At 35.5% G+C, this 24358-nt stretch overlaps 1 protein-coding gene across 9 annotated transcripts in view; it reads right to left on the bottom strand.

The window, feature by feature from the left end:
- Positions 1 to 24358, bottom strand: part of WDPCP (WD repeat containing planar cell polarity effector) — a 380072-nt gene that overhangs the window by 127833 nt on the left and 227881 nt on the right. For all 9 annotated transcript variants that reach the window (XM_087436667.1, XM_087436664.1, XM_087436671.1 and 6 more), the window contains one exon: positions 426 to 528. In XM_087436667.1, coding sequence (XP_087292793.1) covers positions 426 to 528 — 103 coding nt within the window. The remainder of the gene's footprint in view (positions 1 to 425; positions 529 to 24358) is intronic.

Genomic DNA, 24358 nt, shown 5'->3' with positions numbered 1-24358 from the left:
TCAAACCTAAAATCCCATGTGAAGTACTTGGATATACGAGAGAATTCTTTTGAGATGTGACATGTCTATGTGTATAAATAAAGGATTATATAAACTCCCGTGTTGGTTAATTTTAGTAACAGCACTGATGATAATAAATTCTTTTCCTCAAAATCTGACGAAAAGAACAATGTCCTTTTTTACTTTTTGCTAAATGGTGATTAATCAGTGATTATCAAGTTTCATATTAACACAATTTCAACTTACATATCCATATTATACTATTTACCCAGGCTTAATTCTTCTTCTTTTTTTAAAGACACTGTCTTTACAAAGAAAGTAATTCAAATTAGCCAACCGTGTCCTACAAACATAAATAGAAATGATACTCAGTAAGTATTGATTAAAACAAAAAGCACTTAAAAAAAACCAGCATTAATTCTTACCAACTTCAGAGGTTATTGATTCTGCATCAATGTCGCTAGCTCTTTTTCTTGCCACTTCAGCTAGTGCCAGTTCACCCTTATCTAGTGCAAGGTAATAGATGTCCTTTGGAGAGAAAGGAAAATAAAAGATTAATCCAAAATGAATCTTGGTCAAGGTACAAAGCAGATTTTGAAAGAAGGAACTTATTGTTCAGATTACAAAACAGACGTGGCCGATGAATATTCTTTTTCATATTTTAATTTTCTGTTTTCTTTTCCAATACAAGCAAATTTTCTTGAATTGGAGACCATAGCTATAACTAACAGCAATTATTTAAATAAATTAAGTCTTTAGGGAAAAAAGAAGTTTTTAAATGAAATGTTTGACATAGTTTTGTCAGGGAATAAAAGCCTTAATTGATATTTTCTTTGGTGAGACTTTAATATCTGAGAGAGCTTCTTCAAAATTCAACTGTATATTATATTATGCTAAGCATTTTACAAGGAATGCCACTGCACAAATTTGTCTCTGATATTTATGTGTCTGGCACATATTACTTTGTTAATATTTTTACTACTAGTATTATTTTGAACTCATTCAGTTAACAAATAATCAGTGCCTACTAAGTGCCAAGCACTGTTCTGGAGTATAGAGATCAATTACAATACCATGACTCAAGAAGCTTTGAGCCCAGTGGGCAGATAGACCATTGTAAACAACAGTTAATTACAGAATAACGTGATAGGTTTTATGGCAGATATTTGCACAGAGTGCTATGGAGCCAAAGAGGAGGAACTGATCCCTGATCTGAGTTCTTGAAGGATAAATAAGACTTATACTAGGAGGGGAAAATGGAGAAAAGGTGACAGAGAATGAATGATATCTGGTGCAAATATGTAGAGAAGCTTGAGAAAACACAGTTCTGTCAGGCAATGGCAAGTCTTTCAATATAGAAGGAATGTTGGATGTGTAAGTGGAAAATACGAAACAAGCAGGTAGAGCCATTAAAAAGGACTTAGAACTCGTTTTGGTACATAGAATGATTGTTGGAATAGAAATTTTATTGCTATAAAAATGGAAAAGGATATGAACAGCCAGTTTACAATGAAGAAATATAAGTGGCCTATAATCATGAAAAGATATTTCACTTTATTAATATTCAAATAAGTGCAAATTGAAAAAATGTAACTTCAAATTGTATAAGTTTTTTAAAGTTAATAATACTTACTGGTTGCATAGTTTGGGGGAAACAGGCACTTAAATTTATTGGGAACATAAGACTTTATAGAGCAAGGTTCAGTAAACTATGGACTGTGTGTCAAATATAGCCTGCCTTTTGTACAGTCCTTAAGAATGGTGTTTACATTTTTAAATGGTTAGAAGAACTGTGCTCTTATTCAACTCTGAATGGCTTTGGAATTAGTTTATGATGCAGACTTGAAAATGTTTCAACATAAAACTGCAAGGCAAAACAGTACTTTTTTGTGAAACTTATACCGTGATAAAGTTATTTCAATGAGAACTAACATTGTTTGACTTGCAAGTAATGTCAAGCTGTGTTATACACTTCCTGCACTGTCAAAAATTTAAAAAGAAAAAGTGAGATCTCCATTCCTACACAAATTCCCAGCGATATATTTTCCAATTTCAGTTCACAGCAGCGTTTTTCAACCTTGATCCAAGTGCAAAGGAAATTTCCGTATTCCAAAGTCTATTTAACTGTGCAACTGAGAAACTTTAAATGGAAGTGATTAATTTGCAATGTAATGACATGGTAAACGCATTCTAGTCTTTTAGCTAATAGAATTCTAAAAATGCCTTCCAATCGGTGAATATGCTCAATTAAAACCATATGCTCATGGATTGATACCAACATTTGGCAGTACCTATCTATGAGGAAAGAAATTTGCAAAGGTGAAATATGTAAAATTTCATCTTGATCAGCATTAACAGATGAACATTTGCAATAGATTTTGATGATAAGGAACACCAACTTCAACCCTAATTAAGTGAAATGTTATCCCCCCAAAAGAATTCTATTATTCACATTTGTAGACCTGTATTATGAAAATTGCACTCTATTATTATATTTTTAATTTCATCAATAAAGATTTATGAAATTTATTTTCTCTCGTTATATACAAATACCTATATAATAACATCAATTTTGCTTCTTGGCCCACAAGCCTGTAATATTTGCTATCTGGCCTTTTACAGAAAAAGTTTGCTGATTCCATATTTTAACAATATATAAGAATTTAAAATTTGCATATATGCTTTTGGCAAATCTTCCTAAGGAAATGATATGACAATGTATGTCCAAGACTGGTGATGACAGCAGTCAAGGGCTTGTAAGCAGTTATAAGTATTGCTATTAAAGTTATACTAGCCTTATAAAATAAGTTAGGTGGCAGGTGGCTCTGTCGAACAATGGATAGCACACTGGACTTCTAAAATAAATTAGGTGGCTTTTTTTTTCTATTTTCTCTTTTCTGGCAAAATTTGTATATTCTTCACTGAAAATAAGCAAAAGACATGCAATACATTTAAGAAGAAATTACCAACCATTTCTGAGCGACATAAATGAACACCTGATTAAGATACAGACGTATACTGATTCCATAAATATGGAATGTTTATTACATGTCAGATGCAGAGGTGAATTTACCACAAAGTTAATGAAGCTTAAACTTCATTGCCTCTTAGTTGTACGTGTTCTTTCCAGTACCTAATTTTGTATTTGAAACTTTAAATTCTTGTTCTTAAGAAGTATTCCTCAAATTGTATAAGCTTTAAGCCCTATAAAACTACCCCTGGTGCCCAGCCATCAAGGTTCTCACATACTAGCAGACTGTGTTACCACATGCTTAGTTGTTTAGAATCGTGTCTGGGAGGCACAAGGCACAAGGAGACACTGTTAAGTTGTAGTAGAGTCCTTTTTTGTTTTGTTGGTCTCTTTTTGGAGACTTATTGTATAAGATTAAAATGGCATATAACAAATCTAAATGGACAACATAGATGGCAATAGATTTTAAACGTGTCATATTAATAAATCCCAACCTTTATGCCACCCAACCAGGGTTACCTAGTTGGTGGATGGTTTTATTATAAAAGTGTTACTAATGTGGAAGCATGTTTTCAGAAAAATATGCAGAAGAACAAACCACTTAGTTTCTGTCATTCTCAATGACAATTTTATAAATTACCATTTGCCAAATTGACTTATATTAGTGCCATCATTTAGCACTATTAAGTGAAATTGGCTTCCACTGAACAAAAGATGACAAACACTGATAGTCTTTGGCCATGATCCAGGTTTAAAAATTTACACATATCCTGTCTGTATCATCTGAGATCTAAAATAAAAATCTTGCTCTTCCTGGGTTCTCATTACCTTTCACAAATGACTTTTGAATGTACTACTGGAATGAATATGTAAATTTACAACAAAAAGTATTTAAAACTAAAAAGAATCTGGAATAGATTTTCATCTATTTAAATCATATTTTGGATCAGTCATTGACAGATAAGTATAACTATTATAACATATTAATGTTGTTTTAACTTTTTCTAATTTTTGTAATATTTCTGGGGATTGATAGGTTTGTATGAGATACAGAAACACTTACAAAGACATGCAACAGCTTATACCTATTTAAGATTACCATGTTCTAGCCCTCCCTGCTGTAATATTTTACTTAGTTCAAAGCAATTGATAATTGAAAATTTAAATTCATAATCTACAGCTTTCCAAGTTTTTTAAGCCTTGTCCAAAATTGCTTTCAGAACATTCAAGTTCATGCTGCTCTATTTCAACTAAAGATAAAATAAAATGTTGATATAAATTTTTTTCTACTTATTTAAAAATAACATTTCTTTTCATAGGACAAATCTGATCAATGAGAAGTTTTAAGAATTAGGAATAAAATATTTTTTCTGATAGTGTGTTAATGTTTCAGAAGTTTCATATTTTGTAGATTTGAGGAAAAAGTAACTTTCAAGATAAGGAAGTATATTAGATAATTTATCTCATTTATATTGATATAAATTTTAATCAGTTCTTAATTTCATAATCTGTCTTATATAAGTCAGAACAATGAATAATTATTTTATATGTGACAATATGTGAAAGAATTTAAATTTTGTTACCAAATGAAGAATTTACTTGGAATAGCACATATTTTTATGTTAGAATAAGTTTTCGGAAATTATATGTTTTTGAAGTTTTCATAGAACTCATAAATAAAAATTACTGCTTCCTTTCAGGAGTTATATTTTTGACTTGTTTGAGTTTTCTCTTTATGGCTACTGGAGTATTTAAATTCATTTATTTAGTATGTAATTTTTAGTCATTTGTATTTTTTCTAGAAAAGTATTCATGTCCACTAAGTTTTCATGTTTATTCCACTGTTGTATACATTATCATAATGTTAAAAAGCCTTCTGCTCTTTCTATATCCTGCTACAGAGTGATCCCCAGGGTATATTGCATTAAAAAAAAAAATCAAGTTGCCAAACAATGTGTTTAGTATGCTACTAAAACAGGGGTATAGATGAATATATATGCATATTTAGTTATATATTTTTTCTATAAATGAATTATAAACCAAAAGTCACAACCTCAAGGAGGAGGAAAGGAGAACAATAAGGAGAAAACAGAGATTGAAGCTAGACCTCATTGAATGTACCATTTTTAAAGATCTGATTTTAGAACCGTTTTTACATAATTATAAAATAAAATTAAATAAAAAGTATTCCCCAAACATCAATGCAAAATTAAATTAATGAACTTAGTATATCAAATTGGTAGCATAACTACATGAAAAAATTTTTTTCAAGTCACTTTAAAATATAGACATGTTTTATCCCTCAGAAGATATCTTAAATAATGAAGGAACTGCAAAGAAATTTTAGAATGTTTTCATGATTATACTAGTAGGAATAATATTTGTAGAAATATTGTGAAACAATTTTCTATAAATGTTGTATAACAGAGGTCAGCAAGATACAGCCTGTGAACCAAATTCAACCTATGCCTAGTTTTTGTAAATAAATTTTTATTAAAACACAACCATACTCATTTGTTTACATTCTGCCAATATCTGCTTTCAAGCTACAATGGCAGAGCTGAATAGTTGTGACAGAGACTATGTGGCCTGCAAAGCCTAAAATATTTACTATCTGGCCCTTTACAAAAAAAGTTTACCTGCTTTTGTTCTAGCTCTTTCCCCTGGAAAACAATGACAAACTCAGTAGAAATAAGCACCCTATCACCCAGTCTGTGAACTCTAGTGACCATGTGCCACCAAAAGAAATCAGAACTACTTGGAGATATGGTTGATTCCAGGTTGGGAGTGTATCTTGTCATACCTTGTTATACAAGGCAAGGAAGCTGTCAGTACTACTGGGGTCATCCTAATAGGACTCAGGAGCCAACTTGAAGGGATTTCCATGGCTAAAAATGAGTGCAAAAATATTACCACCTGTATACTCTTTAAAGGAATAGAACAAAATCTAGCACTCAACAACATAAAATTCATAAAACCCAGCTTCCAATAAAGATATACTAGATATGAAAAAACATCAAGAAAACAATACCCTAACCAGGAGAAAAACTGGTCACTTGAAACAGACCCAGAAATGACAGATGATAATGGAATTAGCAGAAAAGAATTTTAAAACATATATATACACACACATATATGCGTACATACCTACACATAGATACACACATACATACACACACACAAAGATTTAAAGAAAAACATGAATATAATGACAACAAAATTGGAAGATATAAAAAAGAACCAAATGGGACTAGTACAATATCAAAATGAAAAACTCACTGAAAAGGACTAAGAGCAAATTAGACACTGAAGAACAAAAGATCAATGAACTTGAATATAAACAATCCAAAATTAAGCACACACAGAGAAAAAGACTGAAAAGGAAATGAACAGAGCCTCAATGGCCAGCAGACAATATCAAGCAGTGGAACATAAACACACAGAGGGAATAAATACTGAAAAAAATGAACAGAGCTTCAGTGACTAGTGGCTAATATTGTAATTGTAGACCCAGAAGAAGGGGGGGGGGAATATTTGAACAGATAGATAAGGCCTGAAAATTTTCCAAATATGATGAAACCAATTAACCTATAAATGAAAGAAGATCCACAAACCACAAACAGGATAAACACACATGCATGCATACATACACACCACGAAGGTACAACAGAATCAAATTGCTGAAAACTAATGACAAAGAGAAAATTTTGAAAGCAGCCAGAGGAAGCCTAGGAGAAGGGAGAGAGTAGGGGAGAGGAAAAGAGGAACACTTGGCAACTCATTTTATAATATCAGTACTACACTGATACCAAAACTAGAAAGACATTAAAACACTGTAGACTGATATATATAATGTAGTACATATACTACAGTGTATAGTGTACAGTACACACACAAACACACATACACACACTCTCTCTGTAGTATATATATCAACACTGCTGAGAGAAATTAAGAACATAAGTGGAAAATATGCCACATTCATGGACTCAATATTTTTAAGATGTGCATTGTGCCCAAACTGATTTACAGATTTAATGCAATTCCAATCAATTCCCAGCAGACTTTTTTTTAGAAATTGATAAGCTGATTCTAAAATTAATATGGAAATGCAAAGGACTTAGAGTAGCTAAAGTAATTTTTAAAAAGACCGAGTTGGAGGATTACACAGCCTGATTTCAAAATTTAAACAATAATCAAAACAGTGTGATGCTGGCGAAAGTATTGACTAGCATATCTAAACCTTGGGACTATCGACATTTTGGGTCAGAAAATTCTTGGTTGTAAGGAGCTGTCCTGTGTATTGTAGGATGTTTAGTAGCATCCCTGGCCTCTACCCACTAGATACCAAGAGCACCACAGTTGTGACAATCAAAAACATCTCAAGATATTGCCAAATGTCCCTGGGGCATCTCAAGATATTGCCAAATGTCCCTGGGGGCAGGGCAGGGTTATAAAATCACCCTTGTTGAAAACTACTGGTATAGACATATAAATCAATGGAACAGAATATAGAGTTCAGAAATAGACCTACAGATGTGTGCCCAATTTATTGATTTTCAAAGAGGTGCAAAAGCAATTCAGTGGAGAAAGAATAGTTTTGAAACAATTAGACAACCATATGCAAACAAAACCAAACCTCAATTCATACCTCATTCCACATTCCAAAACTAACTGAATATAGATCATAGACCTAAACATAGAAGCTAAAATTATAAAATTTTTTGAAGAAAATATACAAGAAATTAATTGCAGCCTTGGGTAGTAAGGCAAAGACTTCTTAGATCTGATTCAGAAAGCACAACTTAACACAATAAATTCCAGTTAGAAAAGAGTATATACTATGTAATTACATTTAAATTAAATTCTTGAAAATCTTATCTATAGTAGTGAAAAGCAGATTGGTAGACTCCTGGGCAGGAGGTTGACTACAAAAAACTTTTTGGGGTGATAGAAATGTTCTATAATTTCATTGTGGTGGTGACTATATATGTTTGTCAAAACTCACTGAATTGCACATTTAAAATTTGTGAATTTGATTGTATTTAAATTACTCCTCAATACTGTAGATTAAAAAATAACATTTTAAATGGATTGAAACATGAAATATTTTAAAATTAATATATTAATAATAATGATAATACTAAAAAATAGAATTGGTAACCTTTAGAGAATGCTAGGGAAACAACTTATTATTTTGAAATGTGGTAAATACAGATAAAGAATCAAGCATTTACTCTTTCTTACCAAAGGAATTGTACCTCAGAATAACCCAACAGCAAAGAGGAAAAAAATTTTAAGAATTCCAGCTAACAAATGAACAAGAAATGATAGAATATCACCACTTTGCAGCCCTAATGAAATAATAGATGTAAGCAGTAATTACAACTATTATGCAGAAAGCTTTAGGAGAACTTGATGATTGGATTCGACTAATAAACCCTGAACCCACTGATCAAACTTAACATCACAAAAAAGAAAGCCTAACATTATTTGTCAGTTGATACCCGATATCTATGAAACATCTTTGTCAAAAAAATAAAACAGACAATAAAAATGTTTTTTTTTAGTTTGTTTATACATAGAGACACAAATGACCTACTGGTTTACAGGAAATACAGGAGACAGAGGAACATGTTAAGCACCCCAAAGATATGCAATTGGCATAATTCACAGTATGAGAACTTCAGGGCAAAAGGCTTGATTTATTCAGCAGGGAAATTGCAAAACAAGTGGAGAAAAGAGAGGTAGCTAGAACTAAGATTAAAATACTGTAGACATCTGAGACATCTTGGACCTTGTTTGTATCCTGAGATCCAAGTACCTTTTAGATTTTTTAAATAAATATTTCAGGAGATAATTGGGAAATCTGAACATCAATTGGATTTTTGATGATATTAAGAAACTAAGGTGGGCCGGCCCCATGGCTTAGTGGTTAAGTGCGCGTGCTCCGCTGCTGGCGGCCTGGGTTCGGATCCCGGGTGCGCACCAACGCACTGCTTCTCCAGCCATGCTGAGGCCGCGTCCCACATACAGCAACTAGAAGGATGTGCAGCTATGACATACAACTATCTACTGGAGCCTTGGGGGGGGAAAAAATAAATAAAAAATAAAATTATAAAAAAAAAAAAGAAACTAAGGTGAATTTTTTTGGATGTGATAATACTATTAGAGTATGTTTCTTTAAAGAAAAAAACTCTTCTTTTAGAGACACATACTGAAGGATTTAAAGTTGGATAGTATGATGCTTCAAAATAATCCAAAACTGAATGTAAAGTGGTTGAAGATACAAATGAAAAGTGTTTGGTCATGTATAGATAATTGTTAAAGTTAGGTGATTAGTATATGGTGATTATTTTATTCTCTCTGCTTTTTATCCATGATAAAAAAATTCAAAGGGCCAGCCCCGTGGCGCAGCAGTTAAGTGCGTGGGCTCCACTTCACCAGCCCGGCGTTCGCAGGTTCAGATCCTGGGCACGCACTGATACACCACTTGTCAAGCCATGCTGTGGCGGTGTCCCATATAAAGTAGAGGAAGATGGGCACCGATGTTAGCCCAGGGCTAATCTTCCTCAGCAAAAAGAGGAAGATTGGCATCGAACGTTAGCTCAGGGCTGATCTTCCTCGCAAAAAAAAAAAAAAGAAAAATCAAAATAAAATTAAATAATAGTATTTTCCTATTTAAAAACAAATTTCCTTTGTCTATAGTTATGTACTTTTCAGTCCTAATGTTATTTTCGTCTTTTTTTCTGTCTTGATCATATTTTCCAAACTATTGTCTTATAGGTCTTTTCTAGAAAACAGCTTTGATTTTATTGAAAAATTCTACTTTTTAAATTAATTTCTTTTATCTTCATTAATTTTGTTTCTCTACATTCTTTGGATTTATTTGTCTTTACCCTCTTGAGAGGAAAGCACAGGTCACTTATTTTTAATCTATGAATTTAATTAATTTCTTCTGAGTATTACTGCTTTGGCTGCAAGCTACAGATCTTGATATGTAATATGTCTTCAGATGTTTTGTCTGATACTTGGTTTTGGCAGCATTTATTTGTATATCTTTTTCCATTTGAGGCTTCACATGTTGTTTTAGGTTTGGAGGGTTTTTTTGAATCTGCAATATATATCTGGATATTTTAAAAATCCAATCTTATGGTCTCTCATTTTCAATAGGTGAATTTAATTCATTCACATTATAATTACTGATGTTTAGACATTCTTGACAACTTATTTTGTATTTTCTATTTACCATACCTTTAATTATTTCCTATTTGATTTTTAACAATTTATCAAGTTTTCTTTCTTGCCTTTTTCCAATTTATTGGTTCTAAAGTTATGCCATTTGTGTTATTCTGCTAGGGCTGCCATAACAAAATACCACAGGCTGGGTGCTTTAAACAACAGAAATGTATTTTCTCACACTTCTGGAGGCTGGAAGTCAAAGATCAAGCAGTTGACAGGTTTGGTTTCTCCTGGGGCCTCTCTCCTTGGCTTGCAGATGGCCTCCTTCTTGCTGTGTCCTCACATGGCCTTTCCTCTGTGCACATGCATCCCTGGAGTCTATTCCTCTTATAAAGTCACCAGTCATATGGGATTAGGGCTCCACCTTAACGGCCTCATTTAACTTTAATTATATCTTTAAAGGCCTATCTCCAAATATAGTCACATTGCAGGGTTAGAGCTTCAATATATGGATTTGGGAGAGAAGGGGAACACAATTCAGTCCATAACACCATCCATTCCTGTTTTTCTGGTGAATATCCTTAAATTCTTAACATACTCATATCAACTTACTTATCTAACATTACCAGAGGTATATCAGTATTTACTTATTTTGACTTTTCTCCATTTACCCACCCTACTGCACCCTGATTATTCATCCTTCCTTAGGGCATGGAGAAGTTTTGGTGCTTCTCTTAAGTTCAGGGGCAGTCTTCTCCTCTGGACATTTAGGTTTCTGCTTTCTTTTTTCAATTTGATTTTGTCTCTTTTACAGTTTTCAGTGTATTCCTCACAGCTTCTGGTCCATCATGTATTCTTGTTTTGAATTCCAACTATGAATTTTAAACACACCATGTGCATGCACACACCTTCCATCATTTCTAGAGATTTGGCACAGGAGGGAGAGGTTGATGTATACAATCAATCCAATGTCTTATACAGAAGAGGTACATTCATTTAGAATTTAATTCTTCAGAGTGGAGACATCTGATTGGGAAAATTGGAACTTGAAAGTCCAAGATAGGTTTGAGTCAAAAGAGGCCAGAGAAGTCTAGATTCATAATTTCTAAAATTACAATTATAATGTATGTAATAAATGGCAATTCTTGCTTCAGAAGTTAGCAGGTATAAAACTCCTCTATGTAAAAACAGTGCCAGAGAGAGAAGTCAAGATGGCGGCGTAGGCAGACTCGGAACTCACCTCCTCCAGCGGACACAGCCAATTTACAACTACTCGTGGAAAAATTACCCTGAGAGAGAACTGAAAAGTGGATAAACGGAACTCCTGCAACAAAGGACAATCCTAATAGAGGTGAAAGAGGCAGAAACTCCCTTCTGGAGAGAAAAAACGCAGCCTTAACAAGCCGCAGCGCCTCACGGCTTCCCTGGGAGCAGCCCAAAGGTATGCAGCCCTCCCTGGAGGAGCGGGGCCCTGAGCCGGGGAGTGCCCCCACTGTAGGCATTTTGTGGACCCAGCACAATCGAGACGGGTGGCATAATATCTGACTTTGCCTGCTACTAAAACATTGGGGAGTACCCCCAGAAAAGCTGGTTCACAAAGAAATTAAAACCGGCTCTTAAAGGGCCCAAGCACAAACTTACCCGTTTCAGAAAGCAACCTAAAATCACCAGAAAGAAAGGTGCACAACCCTTTGGGGAGAAGAGACTCACCTGATAGGCTCTGAGTGCATCTCAGTGAGAGGTGAGACCTCTCCAGGGAGTGGGACATTGGCGGCGGCCATTGTTGTGGCCTGATGTGGGTGTGCTGACACAGACGCCATTGGAGTTCTCCCTGGAGCCTGCTAGCCTAGGGTCGGCCCCACCCACTAGAGCACCATTTAATCCAGCTCAGCCAGGGCAGGCAGCCCACCCTAGGGACTGGCCCCACCCAACAACAAGCCCTCAGGCAACTTGTGGGCCTGCATAGATTGGTGACTGGATTCTCTGCAGCCTGGCGATTGAGCCCACTTCACTGGGGCAGGGCGTGCACAAGGAGCAGGTGGAGAGTGTGGGGCAGTGGTGGCGTGAGTGGGGCTCCCACCGTGGAGAGACTGGATCCACTTCAGGAGGTTGGGGCACGCACACGGGGCAGGACTGTGTTGACTGTGTGTGTGGACCTGTGGGCGGTGGGGCTTGTCAGCTGCAGAAGACTTGTGCTTCTCAAAGACCTTTGGAAGGGTTTGCTCCCCCTTCCAAAGCCTGAAACAACTGGGTGCTCCTGTGCCTGAGGCCAGCCCCACCCAGCTGCAATCCTCAGAGAGCTGACAAGAGACCTAAAGGCTGGAGGCTTATAGCAATTGTAAGGCCCTGAGCCTAACAACCTGCCACACTGGGGGCCTACTCACTTAAAAGAAATAGTGCAACACAAATGTGCTATTAGAACTTGCAGCCAACTGTGCTGGGGTTTCCTACACCCGATAAAGAGATTGAAGGGCCCACAACAACTACAAGCAGCTGAGCATTACAACAGCTGGCCAGGAGCATAATTCAGCCTCCCTGGGTGCCTACAGGGAAAGCAAACATGCCACAGCAGAAGGACACACGTAGCCCACATAGGGGTCACTTCTGGAACATTGAGAACTGAGAGAAGCACACTGCAGGCCTCCTAAGGCATCAGTTATATAAGGTCACCTATCCAAGAGCAGGAGAGGTAGCTGACCTACCTAATACACAGACACCAGCACAGGGAAAGAGGCAAAATGAGAAGGCAAAGGAATACATTCCAAGTAAGGGAACAGGACAAAACTCCAGAAAAGGAACTAAGTGAAACAGAAATGAGCAACCTACCCAACAGAGAGTTCAAACCAAGAGTGTTAAGGATGCTCACTGATCTGGGAAGAAGAATAGATGAACTCAGTGAGAATGTCAACAAAGAAATGGAAGATATAAAAAAGAACCAATCAGAAATGAAGAATACAATACTGGAAATGCAAAATTCACTGGAGGGACTCAAAAGCAGAGTAGAGGATACAGAAGAACGGATCTGCGAGCTGGACGAAAGACTAGAAGAAATTACCCAAGTTGAACAGGTAAAAGAAAAAAGAATTAAAAAGAGTGAGGACAGTCTAAGGGACCTCTGGGACAACATCAAGCACACTAACATCCGTGTTATAGGTGTCCCAGAAGGAGAAGAATGACACAAAGGGGCAGAGAATCTATTCGATGAAATAATAGATGAAAACTTCCCTAACCTAAGGAAGGGAACAGACATCCAGCTGCAGGAAGAACAGAGAGCCCCAAACAAGATAAACCCAAAGAGGCCCACACCAAGACACATCATAATCAAAATGTCCAGAATTAAAGAGAGAATCCTAAAAGCCGCAAGAGAAAGACAAGTTACATATAAAGGAAACCCCATAAGGCTATCAGCTGACTTCTCAGCAGAAACCTTACAGGCTAGAAGAGAGTGGCACAATATATTTAAAGTGCTAAAAGGAAAAAACTTAGAGCCAAGAATACCCCACCTGGCAAGGTTATCATTCAAAATAGAAGGAGAGATGCAAAAATTCAAGGAGTTTGTCACCAAGAAACCAGTGCTACAAGAAATGTTAAAGGGACTGATTTAAGGGGAAAAGAGAAGACTACAAATAGGAAAAATTATCTATTTCCATGATAAGAGGGTAATGGATGCAACTGCACAAAAAAGAGGTCAGATATAATATCAAAAACATAAAATGAGGGAGGAAGGGAGTTAAAGAGTAGAGCTTTCAGATAGAGGTCAAACTAAAGAGACCATCAATTCTGTATACAGGACTGCTAAAACACTGAGAAAAAAAAAAGTTAAAAAATGGCAGTAAGTACATACTTATCAATAGCTACTTTAAACGTCAATGGACTAAATGCTCCAATTAAAAGGCATAGCGTGGCTGATTGGATAAAACAACAAGACCTATATATATGCTGCATACAAGAGACACTTCAGACCTAAAGACACTCACAAACTGAAAGTGAAGGGATGGAAAAAGATACTCCACGCAAATGGCAATGAAAAGAAAGCTGGGGTAGCAAGACTCATATCAGACAAAATAGACTTTAAAACAAAAACTGTAAAAAGAGACAAAGAAGGGCATTACATAATGATTAAGGGAACAATCCAACAAGAGGATGTAACACTTGTAAATATCTACGCACCCAACGTAGGAGCACCTAAATATATAAGCAATTATTAACAGACATTTAAAGAGAAATAGACAGTAACACAATAAAAGTAGGGGACTTTAACACTCCACTTACACCAACGGATAGATCATCCAAACAGAAGATCAATAAGGAAACACTGGCCTTAAATGACACACTAGAACAGATGGACCTAGTAGATATATACAGAGCATTCCATCCAAAAACCAAAGAATACACATTCTTTTCAAATGCACATGGAACATTCTCCAGGATTGGTCACATATTAGGCCACAAAACAAGTCTACGTAAATTTAAGAAGACTGAAATAATACCAAGCATCTTTTCTGACCATGATGGTATGAAACTAGAAATCAACGATAGGAAGAAAATCAGAAAAGCCACAAATATGTGGAGATTAAGCAAAATGCTACTGAACGACGACTGGGTCAATGAAGAAATCAAAGGAGAAATCAAAAAATACCTGAAGACAAATGAAAATGAAAATACGACGTGCCAGAATTTATGGGATACAGCAAAAGCGGTTCTAAGAGGGAAGTTTATAGCAATACAGGCCTATCTCAACAAACAAGAAAAATCTCAAATAAACAATCTAACAATGCACCTAAAGGAATTGGAAAAAGAAGAACAAACGGAGCCCAAAATCAGTAGAAGAAGGGAAATAATAAAAATCATAGCAGAAATAAATGAAATAGACTAAAAAAAAATAGAAAAAATTAATAAAACCAAGAGCTGTTTCTTTGAAAAGATAAACAAAATTGACAAACCTTTAGCTACACTCACCAAGAAAAAATGAGAGAAGTCTCATATAAGTAAAATCAGAAATGAAAGAGGAGAAATTACAACAGGCACCTCAGAAATACAAAAGATTATAAGAGAATACTATGAAAAGCTATATGCCAACCAATTCGACAACCTGGAAGAAATGGATAAATTCTTAGAATCATACAACCTTCCAAAACTGGATCAGGAAGAAATAGAGAATTGGCATAGACCAATCACCAGTAAGGAGATCAAAACAGTAATCACAAACCTCCCCAAAAATAAAAGTCCAGGACCAGACGGCTTCCCTGGTGAATTCTACCAAACAGTCTACCAAAGAAGACTTAATACCTATTCTCAAACTCTTCCAAAAAATCGAGGAGCGGGGGAAGCTCCCTAACTCATTTTACGAAGCCGACATTACCCTGATACCAAAACCAGACAAAGACAACACAGAAAAAGAAAATTACAGGCCAATATCACTGATGAACATCAATGCAAAAATCCTCAACAAAATACTAGCAAATCACATACAACAATACGTTAAAAAGATTATACACCATGATCAAGTGGGATTTATTCCAGGTATGCAGGGATGGTTCAACATTTGCAAATCAATCAATGTAATACACCACATTAATAAAATGAAGAATAAAAATCACATGATCATCTCAATAGATGCAGAGAAAGCACTTGACAAGATACAGCATCCATTTATGATAAGAACTCTGAATAAAATGGGTATAGAAGGAAAGTACCTCAACATAATAAAGGCCATATATGACAATCCCACAGCTAATATCATCCTCAATGGTGAAAAACTGAAAGCTATCCCTCTAAGAACAGGAACCAGACAAGGATGCCCACTCTCACCACTCCTATTTAACATAGTACTGGAAGTCCTAGCCAGAGCAATCAGGCAAGAGAAAGAAATAAAAGGGATCCAAATTGGAAAGGAAGAAGCAAAACTGTCACTATTTGCAGATGACATGATTTTATATATAGAAAACCCTAAAGAATCCACCAAAAAACTTTTAGAAGTAATAAACGAATATGTTAAAGTGGCAGGATACAAAATCAACATACAAAAATCAGTTGCATTTCTATACACTAACAACGAAGTAGCAGAAAGAGAAATTAAGAATACAATCCCATTTACAATTGCAACAAAAACAATAAAATACCTAGGAACAAACTTAACCAAAGAGGTGAAAGATCTGTACACTGAAAACTATAAAACACTGCTGAAAGAAATTGAAGACGACACAAAGAAATGGAAAGATATTCCATGCTCTTGGATTGGAAGAATTAACATAGTTAAGACGTCCATACTTCCTAAGGCAATCTATAGATTCAATGCAATCCCTATCAAAGTTCCAACAACATTTTTCACAGAAATAGAACAAAGAATCCTAAAATTTATATGGAACAACAAAAGACCCCGAATAGCTAAAGGAATCCCGAGAAAAAAGAACAAAGCTGGAGGTATCACACTCCCTGATTTCAAAATATACTACATGGGCCGGCTCCGTGGCTTGGCGGTTAAGTGCGTGCGCTCTGATGCTGGCGGCCCGGGTTCGGATCCTGGGCGCGCCCCGAGGCACCACTTCTCCGTCCAACGTGAGGCCGAGTCCCACGTACAGCAACTAGAAGGATGTGAACCTATGACATACAACTATCTACTGGGGCTTTGGGGGGAAAAACTGAATAAATAAAATCTTTAAAAAAAAAAAAAATATACTACAAAGCTATAGTAACCAAAACAGCATGGTACTGGCACAAAAACAGACCCACAAATCAAAGGAATAGAATCGAAAGCCCAGAAATAAACCCACACATCTATGGACTGCTAATCTTTGACAAAGGAGCCAAGAACATACAATGGAGAAAAGAAAGTCTCTTCAACAAATGGTATTGGGAAAACTGGACAGCTATGTGCAAAAAAATGAAAGTAGACTCTTACCTTACACCATTCACAAAAATTAGCTCAAAATGGATTAAAGACTTGAATGTAAGACCTGAAACTATGAAACTTCTAGAAGAAAACATAGGCAGTACGCTCTTCAACATTGGTCTTAGCAACATATTTTCAAGCACCATGTCTGACCAGGCAAGAGAAACAATAGAAAAAATAAATGGGACTACATCAAACTAAAAAGCTTCTGCACAGCAAAGGAAACCATCAACAAAACGAAAAGACAACCTAACAATTGGGAGAAGATATTTACAAACCATACATCTGATAAGGAGTCAATCTCCAAAATATATAAAGAACTGATGCATGTCAACAAGAAAAAAACTAACAATCCCATTAAAAAATGGGCAAAAGTCCTGAACAGACATTTCTCCAAATAAGATAAACAGATGACCAACAGGCACATAAAAAGCTGTTGAAAATCATTAACTATCAGGGAAATGCAAATAAAAACTACAATGAGATATCACCTCACGCCCGTCAGAACGGCTATAATTAACAAGACAGAAAACAACAAGTGTTGGAGAGGATGTGGAGAGAAGGGAACTCTCATACACTGCTGGTGGGAGTGCAAACTGGTGCAGCCACTATGGAAAACAGTATGGAGATTCCTCAAAAAATCAAGGATAGAACTACCATATGATCCAGCTATTCCACTGCTGGGTATTTATCCAAAGAACTTGAAAACACCAATGCATAAACATACATGCACCCCTGTGTTCATTGCAGCGTTATTCACAATAGCCAAGAATTGGAAGCAACCTAAGTGCCCATCAAGGGACGAATGGATAAGGAAGATGTGGTATATATACATTATGGAATACTACTCAGCCATAAGAAATGATGAAATACAACCATTTGTGACAACATGGATGGACGCTGAGGGTATCATGCAAAGTGAAATAAGTCAGAGGGAGAAGGTCAAATACCGAATGATCTCACTCATTAAGTAGTAGATAATAACAACAACAAACAAATACATAGAGACAGAGATTGGATTGGTGGTTACCAGAGGGGAAGGGGGAAAGGGGGAGGGCAAAAGGGATAATTCGGCACATGTGTGTGGTGATGGGTTGTAATTAGTATTTGGGTGGTGAACATGATGTAATCTATGCAGAAATAGAAGTATAATGACATACAGTTGAAATTTATACAATGTTATAAACCAATGTTACTGCAATAAACAAAAAATTAAATAAAAAAAAAAAAGAGTGCCAAAGAAACAATTTTATGTCAACTTGATCACCAAGCAAGTGCCTAGAAGTGGCAGATGTAAAGCCACACTACAGAAATCATGCCAATGAAAGACAAACTACTCAATAGTATCATGCCAAGGGAAGGCACAGATGGCTGGAGAACAGCAGCTATAGGTCGTTTTATAGCATTATCAAATGCACACACTTGACATTCCAACTGGTCCTGTGCCAATGGCCAAGATAATTAGGGATGCCAACGTAAGAATGTTCAGAAGGCATACTCATCCTCATGCCATCCAACATGGGGCCAGAGAAGCAATCTTGGGTGGCAAATGAGTAGCTTTTATGACACAGCAATAATTAGGTTGGAGAGGTTACATGAATTGTCAAAAGCAGAATAAGGTCCCAAAGACAGAGAACTAAAAGCAGCATTTCTGTGACCAACAGAAATACACTTCCAAACCACACAGCTTCTACCTAGAGAACGCATGGACAATAAAGAGTCTAGAGCTGTGACATTAGCGAAAATTATTTTTTTCTTTAAAAAATTTTTTAAACAATCTCAAGAGTTACAGCTAATTTTCAAGTACAGTACAAAAATCTTTTTTTCTGAATCATTTGAGAGTAAATTGCCAACGTGCTCTTGAATACCTCAGTGTTTATTTTGTACAAATTAGGACATTTTCCTATATAACCACAATCAAATCATCAAAATCATGAAATTAACGTTGATAACATTACTCCCACTTAATCACTGAAATTTCACCGATTGTTCCAATAATTTTCTTCATATCACAAAGATCCATTTCTTGATGAATTTAGTTGTTATGTCTCTCTAGACTCCATTAGTATAGTTCTTCAGTCTTCCTTTCACTTACATGAACTTGGCCTTTATGAAGAGTATAGGCTAGTTATTAGAATGTCCCTCAATTTGGAATCAACTGATGTTTCCTCAGGATTAAATTCAGGTTATGCACTTTTTTGCAGGAATGCCACAGAAGGGCTGTTGTGCTCTTATTGCAATATATAAGGTAGCAAATTATTTTGATTTGTTCCATTATTGTTGATGGCATTTTGATCACTTGATTAACATGGTGTCTACGCGCCTTCTCCATTGTAAAGTTAATCTTATAAATATCTTTCTCTTACATATAGCACCCATTAATGATTCTTGCCTTATTCAATTGTTACTATGATGTTTGCCGAATTGAGATTTTTCTCATTCTGTCATTCCTTTTACATTTATTAGTTGGCTATATTTATTTACTTATGTACTTACTTGTATCAGGATGGATTCATGGCATCTTATTTTATATAATGGATTATAATCATCCTACACATTTTGGTATATTCATTGAAATTCAATTCAAAATATTTCCTAATTTCTCTTGTGATTTCTTCTGTGACCCTTGAGACTTGTAGAGAAATACTGTTTAATATGCAAATAGTTGGGCACTTTATAGATACCTGAATGTTATTGACTTGTAATTTAATTCCTTTGGTGTCATATTTCAATCTTCCAAATTGTATTGTGCTTTATTTTATGGACCAGCACATAGTCTATGTTTAGTGAATATTCCACTTGCATTTGGAAAAAATGTGCCTTCTAAAGTTGTTGGATATAAGGTCAAAAAGTGTCAATTAGGTCAAGTTGGTTGATAGGTTCACATATTCTATATCCTTATGAAATTTTTATTACTACTTATTCTATGAATTACTACATTTGTCTATTTCTCTTTCTTGGTTGTCAGCTTTTGCTTCATATATTTGAAACTCAGTTATTTTGTACATAAACGTTTAGAATTATGTCTTTCTGCTAAACTTTTATCATCATGAATGTCCCTCTTTATCTCTGTTAATGCTTCTTTTGTCCTGAAGTCTATTTGGTACTTACAATTTGCATGGTATAACTTTTTAATTTCAATTTACTTGTATCATAATAACTAAAATCTTTCTCTTCTAGACAGAATTAGGTCTTACTTTTTATCCAGTCCAACAATCTCAGACTCATAAAAATTCAACCTCTGCTTTTTCTTTGAAGTGTCCAGTTAATTTGAATTTAATGTAATTATAAATGTTTGGGTTTAAGTATACAATCTTGCTATTTATTTTCTATTCATCCTTCTGTCCTGCCCTCTTTTGCATTGAGTATTTTCAAAGTTTTTTATTTCCTCTATTGACTTTTTTTTAGCTGCACATCTATTTAAATTTTTAAGAAAATCCTCTAGGCACTACAATATGCAATCTTAACTTATCATAGACTACTTAGAATTAATATTGTACCACTTCAGGTAAAAGATATGAACCTTACATGCAGTATAATTCCATTTATGCCTCCTGTGATGTTACTGTTATTCATTTTACATCTACATGTTATAAATACCACAAGGCATTTTTATTATTTTTGCTTTAAACAATTATCTTTTAAAGAAATTTTTACATGAGGAAAAAATACTTTTATTATTAATCCACGTTTACCATTTCCAGAGCTCTTCATTCTCTTTTGGAGATCCACATTTCCACCTCGTAGCCTATTTGTTCTTCCTGAGGAACTTCCTCGAACTTATCTTGTAGTGCAGGTCTGCTGGTGCTAAGTTGTTGCAGCGTTTATTTATTCAAAGGTGTCTTTATTTTACCCTGATTTTAAGATGATTTTCTCTGGATACAGAATTTTGTGTTGAGAGTTTTGATTTTTTTCAGTATGTTAAAGATGTTGTTCCATTATCTTTTGGCATCATTGTTTCTAATGAGAAGTCAGCCATAATTTATATTAGTAGTTGGTCCTTTTATGTAATTTTTTTAATTTGCTTTCTGGGTATTTTTAAGGTTTTTCTCATCATCATTGGTTTTCAGTAGTTTGGATATGCTATGCCAAGATGTGGTGTGCCTGGGTATTGCTTTCTTCTATTTGTAGTTCACTGAGCTTCTTGGATCTGTAGACTAATGTTTTTTACCAATTACATGTATTTTAGACCACTCACAAATTACTGAGGCTTTGTTCATTTTTTGCAATATTTTTCCTTAATTATTCAGATTGGATGATTTATATTGATCTGTCTTCAAGTGTCCAATCTTCTGCTAAGCCTATCCAGTGAATTTCTCATTTCAGATTTTATATTTTTCAGTTCTGTAATTTCTTCTGCCCTTTAAAAAATATTTTCTGAGTCTCTGCTGAGAATCCCTATATATTCAGTCATTATGCTCATCTTTTCTTTTAAAATCCTTGAATATATTTATAACAGCTCTCCAAAGTTGTTGTCTTCTCATTTCAACATCTGAGTCATCTCGGGGTCTGTTACTATTAGCTCCTTTTTCTCTTCATTATACATCACATTTTCCTTCTTCTTCACTACCTAGTAATATCTTATTGTATCTTGGACATTGTGGATGTCACTTTATAGGGAGTTTGGATTATACTGTCTTTCTTTAAAGGATATTGAGTTTTATACTAGCAGGGCATTAAATTAGTAGTGGATTCTTTTGATCCTGTCAAGTTTGGTTTTATGATTTTTAAAGGCAGATCTATTTCAGTTTTGTACATAGTCTTAGTATGTGGTCCTTATTCTTTTTTTTTTTTTTCCTTTTGGTGAGGAAGATTGTCCCTGAGCTAACATCTGTGCCAGTCTTCCTCTATTTTGTCAATGTGGGACACCGCCACAGTGTGGCTTGAGGAGCAGTGCATAGGTCTGTGCCTGGGATCCTAACCTGCGAACCCTGGGCCACCAGAGCGGAGCACACAAACTTAACCACTACACCACTGGGCCAGCCTCAGCCCTCATTCATAAAGCATGGCATTTATGGGGTTTCATGTAAATACCCAGTGAGGTTGCTTTGGCTGAACCAGAATTCCAGCATCTCTCAGCACTGTGCAACATCTCCATTCAGCTTTCAGTCTCACAGCAGTGACTCTTTGGTAGGCTTTGTCTACTTGCAGCCCAGCCTTCCATCAACAACCCAAAGGCAACCACCATGAAGTCTTCCGAGTCCCTACTTTTTACACAGATTCTCCCTTTCTGGTATCCTGCCCCACAAATTCTAGATCCCTCATTATCTTTGAATTCTGAACTCTTATATCTGGCTCTTTAGCTGAGTGACATCACTGGTCTCTTCTCTGGAAATTGTATACAGGGCTCATCTGTGTATTTCCCATTTTTTGAGGATCATAGTCCTGCAGCGCTTATGGTCTAAGGCCTAAATATAGTTGTCTCATATATTTGGTCCAGTTTTATAGTACTTTACTGTGGGAGGGCAAGTCTGAAAACCAGTTTCTCCATTACCTGGAAGTGGAAGATCCCCCTTCCCTTACCAGTGATATTTTAAAACAGTTGAGCCAATATTAATTATATCATTATTCCTCTTTGCTTGGGTTTTAGTAGGAAACAACCTTGAACTATAGGGACCAACAAGACGCTGATGCTTTTCTAAAGGATGGAGATTGGGGATGGATACTTTAAAAAGTGTTACACTTGCCCAGTTCATATTACACTTTAAGATACAACTCTTCTTCTTTGTGTCTCCCCAAGATGCAGACGGGTTCTCAAAGAGCAGACTCATGGTCCTGGAAGAGCTATCAATATGATGTCTGCCTAAATGTGCGAAAGCATTCTTCCCTGGAGCCATGAAGGAGAAAGTAGGGAAATGGGCAATTGGTGCTACTTGTCTATGATTGTTTTTATACTCACTGCACACAATAGACTTCCTTTTCTTTTATTATAGACTAATATTAAGGGTGCTTAATTTGGATGAATCAGCTTCCCAATAGGGTTCTGTAAATCATTCAAGCTAGATAAGATGTCATTCTACAATAAGCAGTCCTACTGAAATCTTTGTGAATTTTGGTAAAGAATAAAAGGAAAAGAATAGTTTTCTTGGACTTAGTTATGGGTAGTCATCAAGTCATAAATCTCTAAGCTTTAGAGAACTTCCAAATCTTTAGTTTATATAAACAGTTTTGGTATAATTGAAAATGGTGTGGATTTTAGAGTCAAACACACCTGAGTTTGAATCACAATTCTGCTCAGTTTTCCTTATAATTAGTTTTATCAACTATAAAATAGGTATAATAATTCTATCAGTTAGGATTATTATGAGAATTAAATTAGATAACATATAAAAGTCTGGTATAATGCCTGGCACTTGGCAGGTGATCAAAAAAAGTTAACTCCTTTAATTTTGTGAGATGTAATGATTTTGTTGCTGATAATCATAAAGCACTTGGCATGCCCTTGAGCAAGACAGACTATAAATTTAAGCACATGAACACAAATATCTTCTACTATTATCAAAAGGAAAGACTTGTATTATCAATCTTATAAGATTAAAAAGTTACTTCAACTTGAAGAGCTGAAAATTTATTATTTCTGCTTTCTTGAAAATGAGTTAAAATTTGAAAAAAATTGTTTTTCTCAGTGCTTTTACTATAATCAAGTGTAAACCCTAGTTATATACAAAATTTTATAAAATTCCACTTGACCCATTTTGGACATAAAATTGATGACGTCATGCTTAAAAGTAGAATTTGTGGTATTTAAGGCTCTTAGTGATTAATAGTTCAAACATAATAGCACACTGCAGGGAGTTATCCAGAATTGGAAAGCAGCTAGGGCCAGGTTTACTTCACTCACCTTCCAAAAACATACTGCAGAACTTCTGATTCCAATTATCCAGATAAGGATATATCAGACCAATACTCTCGCTGAGAGCAACTAGAACAGTTGGATAAAATAATTTTTAAAATTCTGTTTGAACACATTGGAGAACTACCAAGACAGTGAGTATTTGAAGGACCAAGATTCTAGACAGAAGCAAAGCCTGGAGAGGTAAGCCTGACATTTGGTGCTGCTTTTGCTTTTCAGAGCATTTGCTGATTTGTAATTGGCGGCCAAGAGGCTGAGAAACAGCAGAAAGTAGTGTTTGAGAAGTTGAGAAACTGCACAGAGCTTTAGGTAAGAGTCACTGGGTAAAGGGTACAAAGTTCTGTTTCAGGGCCTGCTGAGGAGGCAGAGCTTTCAACTGGGACTCCTGAGGGGCTACACTCTTGATATACGTATAAAGTGAAAATAAACCAGCTCTCAGACTGCAACTCAGTTTCAAGTA

This window comes from Ceratotherium simum, chromosome 11 (genome assembly GCF_057802395.1).
Source record: "Ceratotherium simum simum isolate JZ-2026a chromosome 11, ASM5780239v1, whole genome shotgun sequence".
In the NCBI taxonomy this organism is placed as follows: Eukaryota; Metazoa; Chordata; class Mammalia; order Perissodactyla; family Rhinocerotidae; genus Ceratotherium; species Ceratotherium simum.
This window is presented reverse-complemented; position numbering and strand designations above follow the sequence as displayed.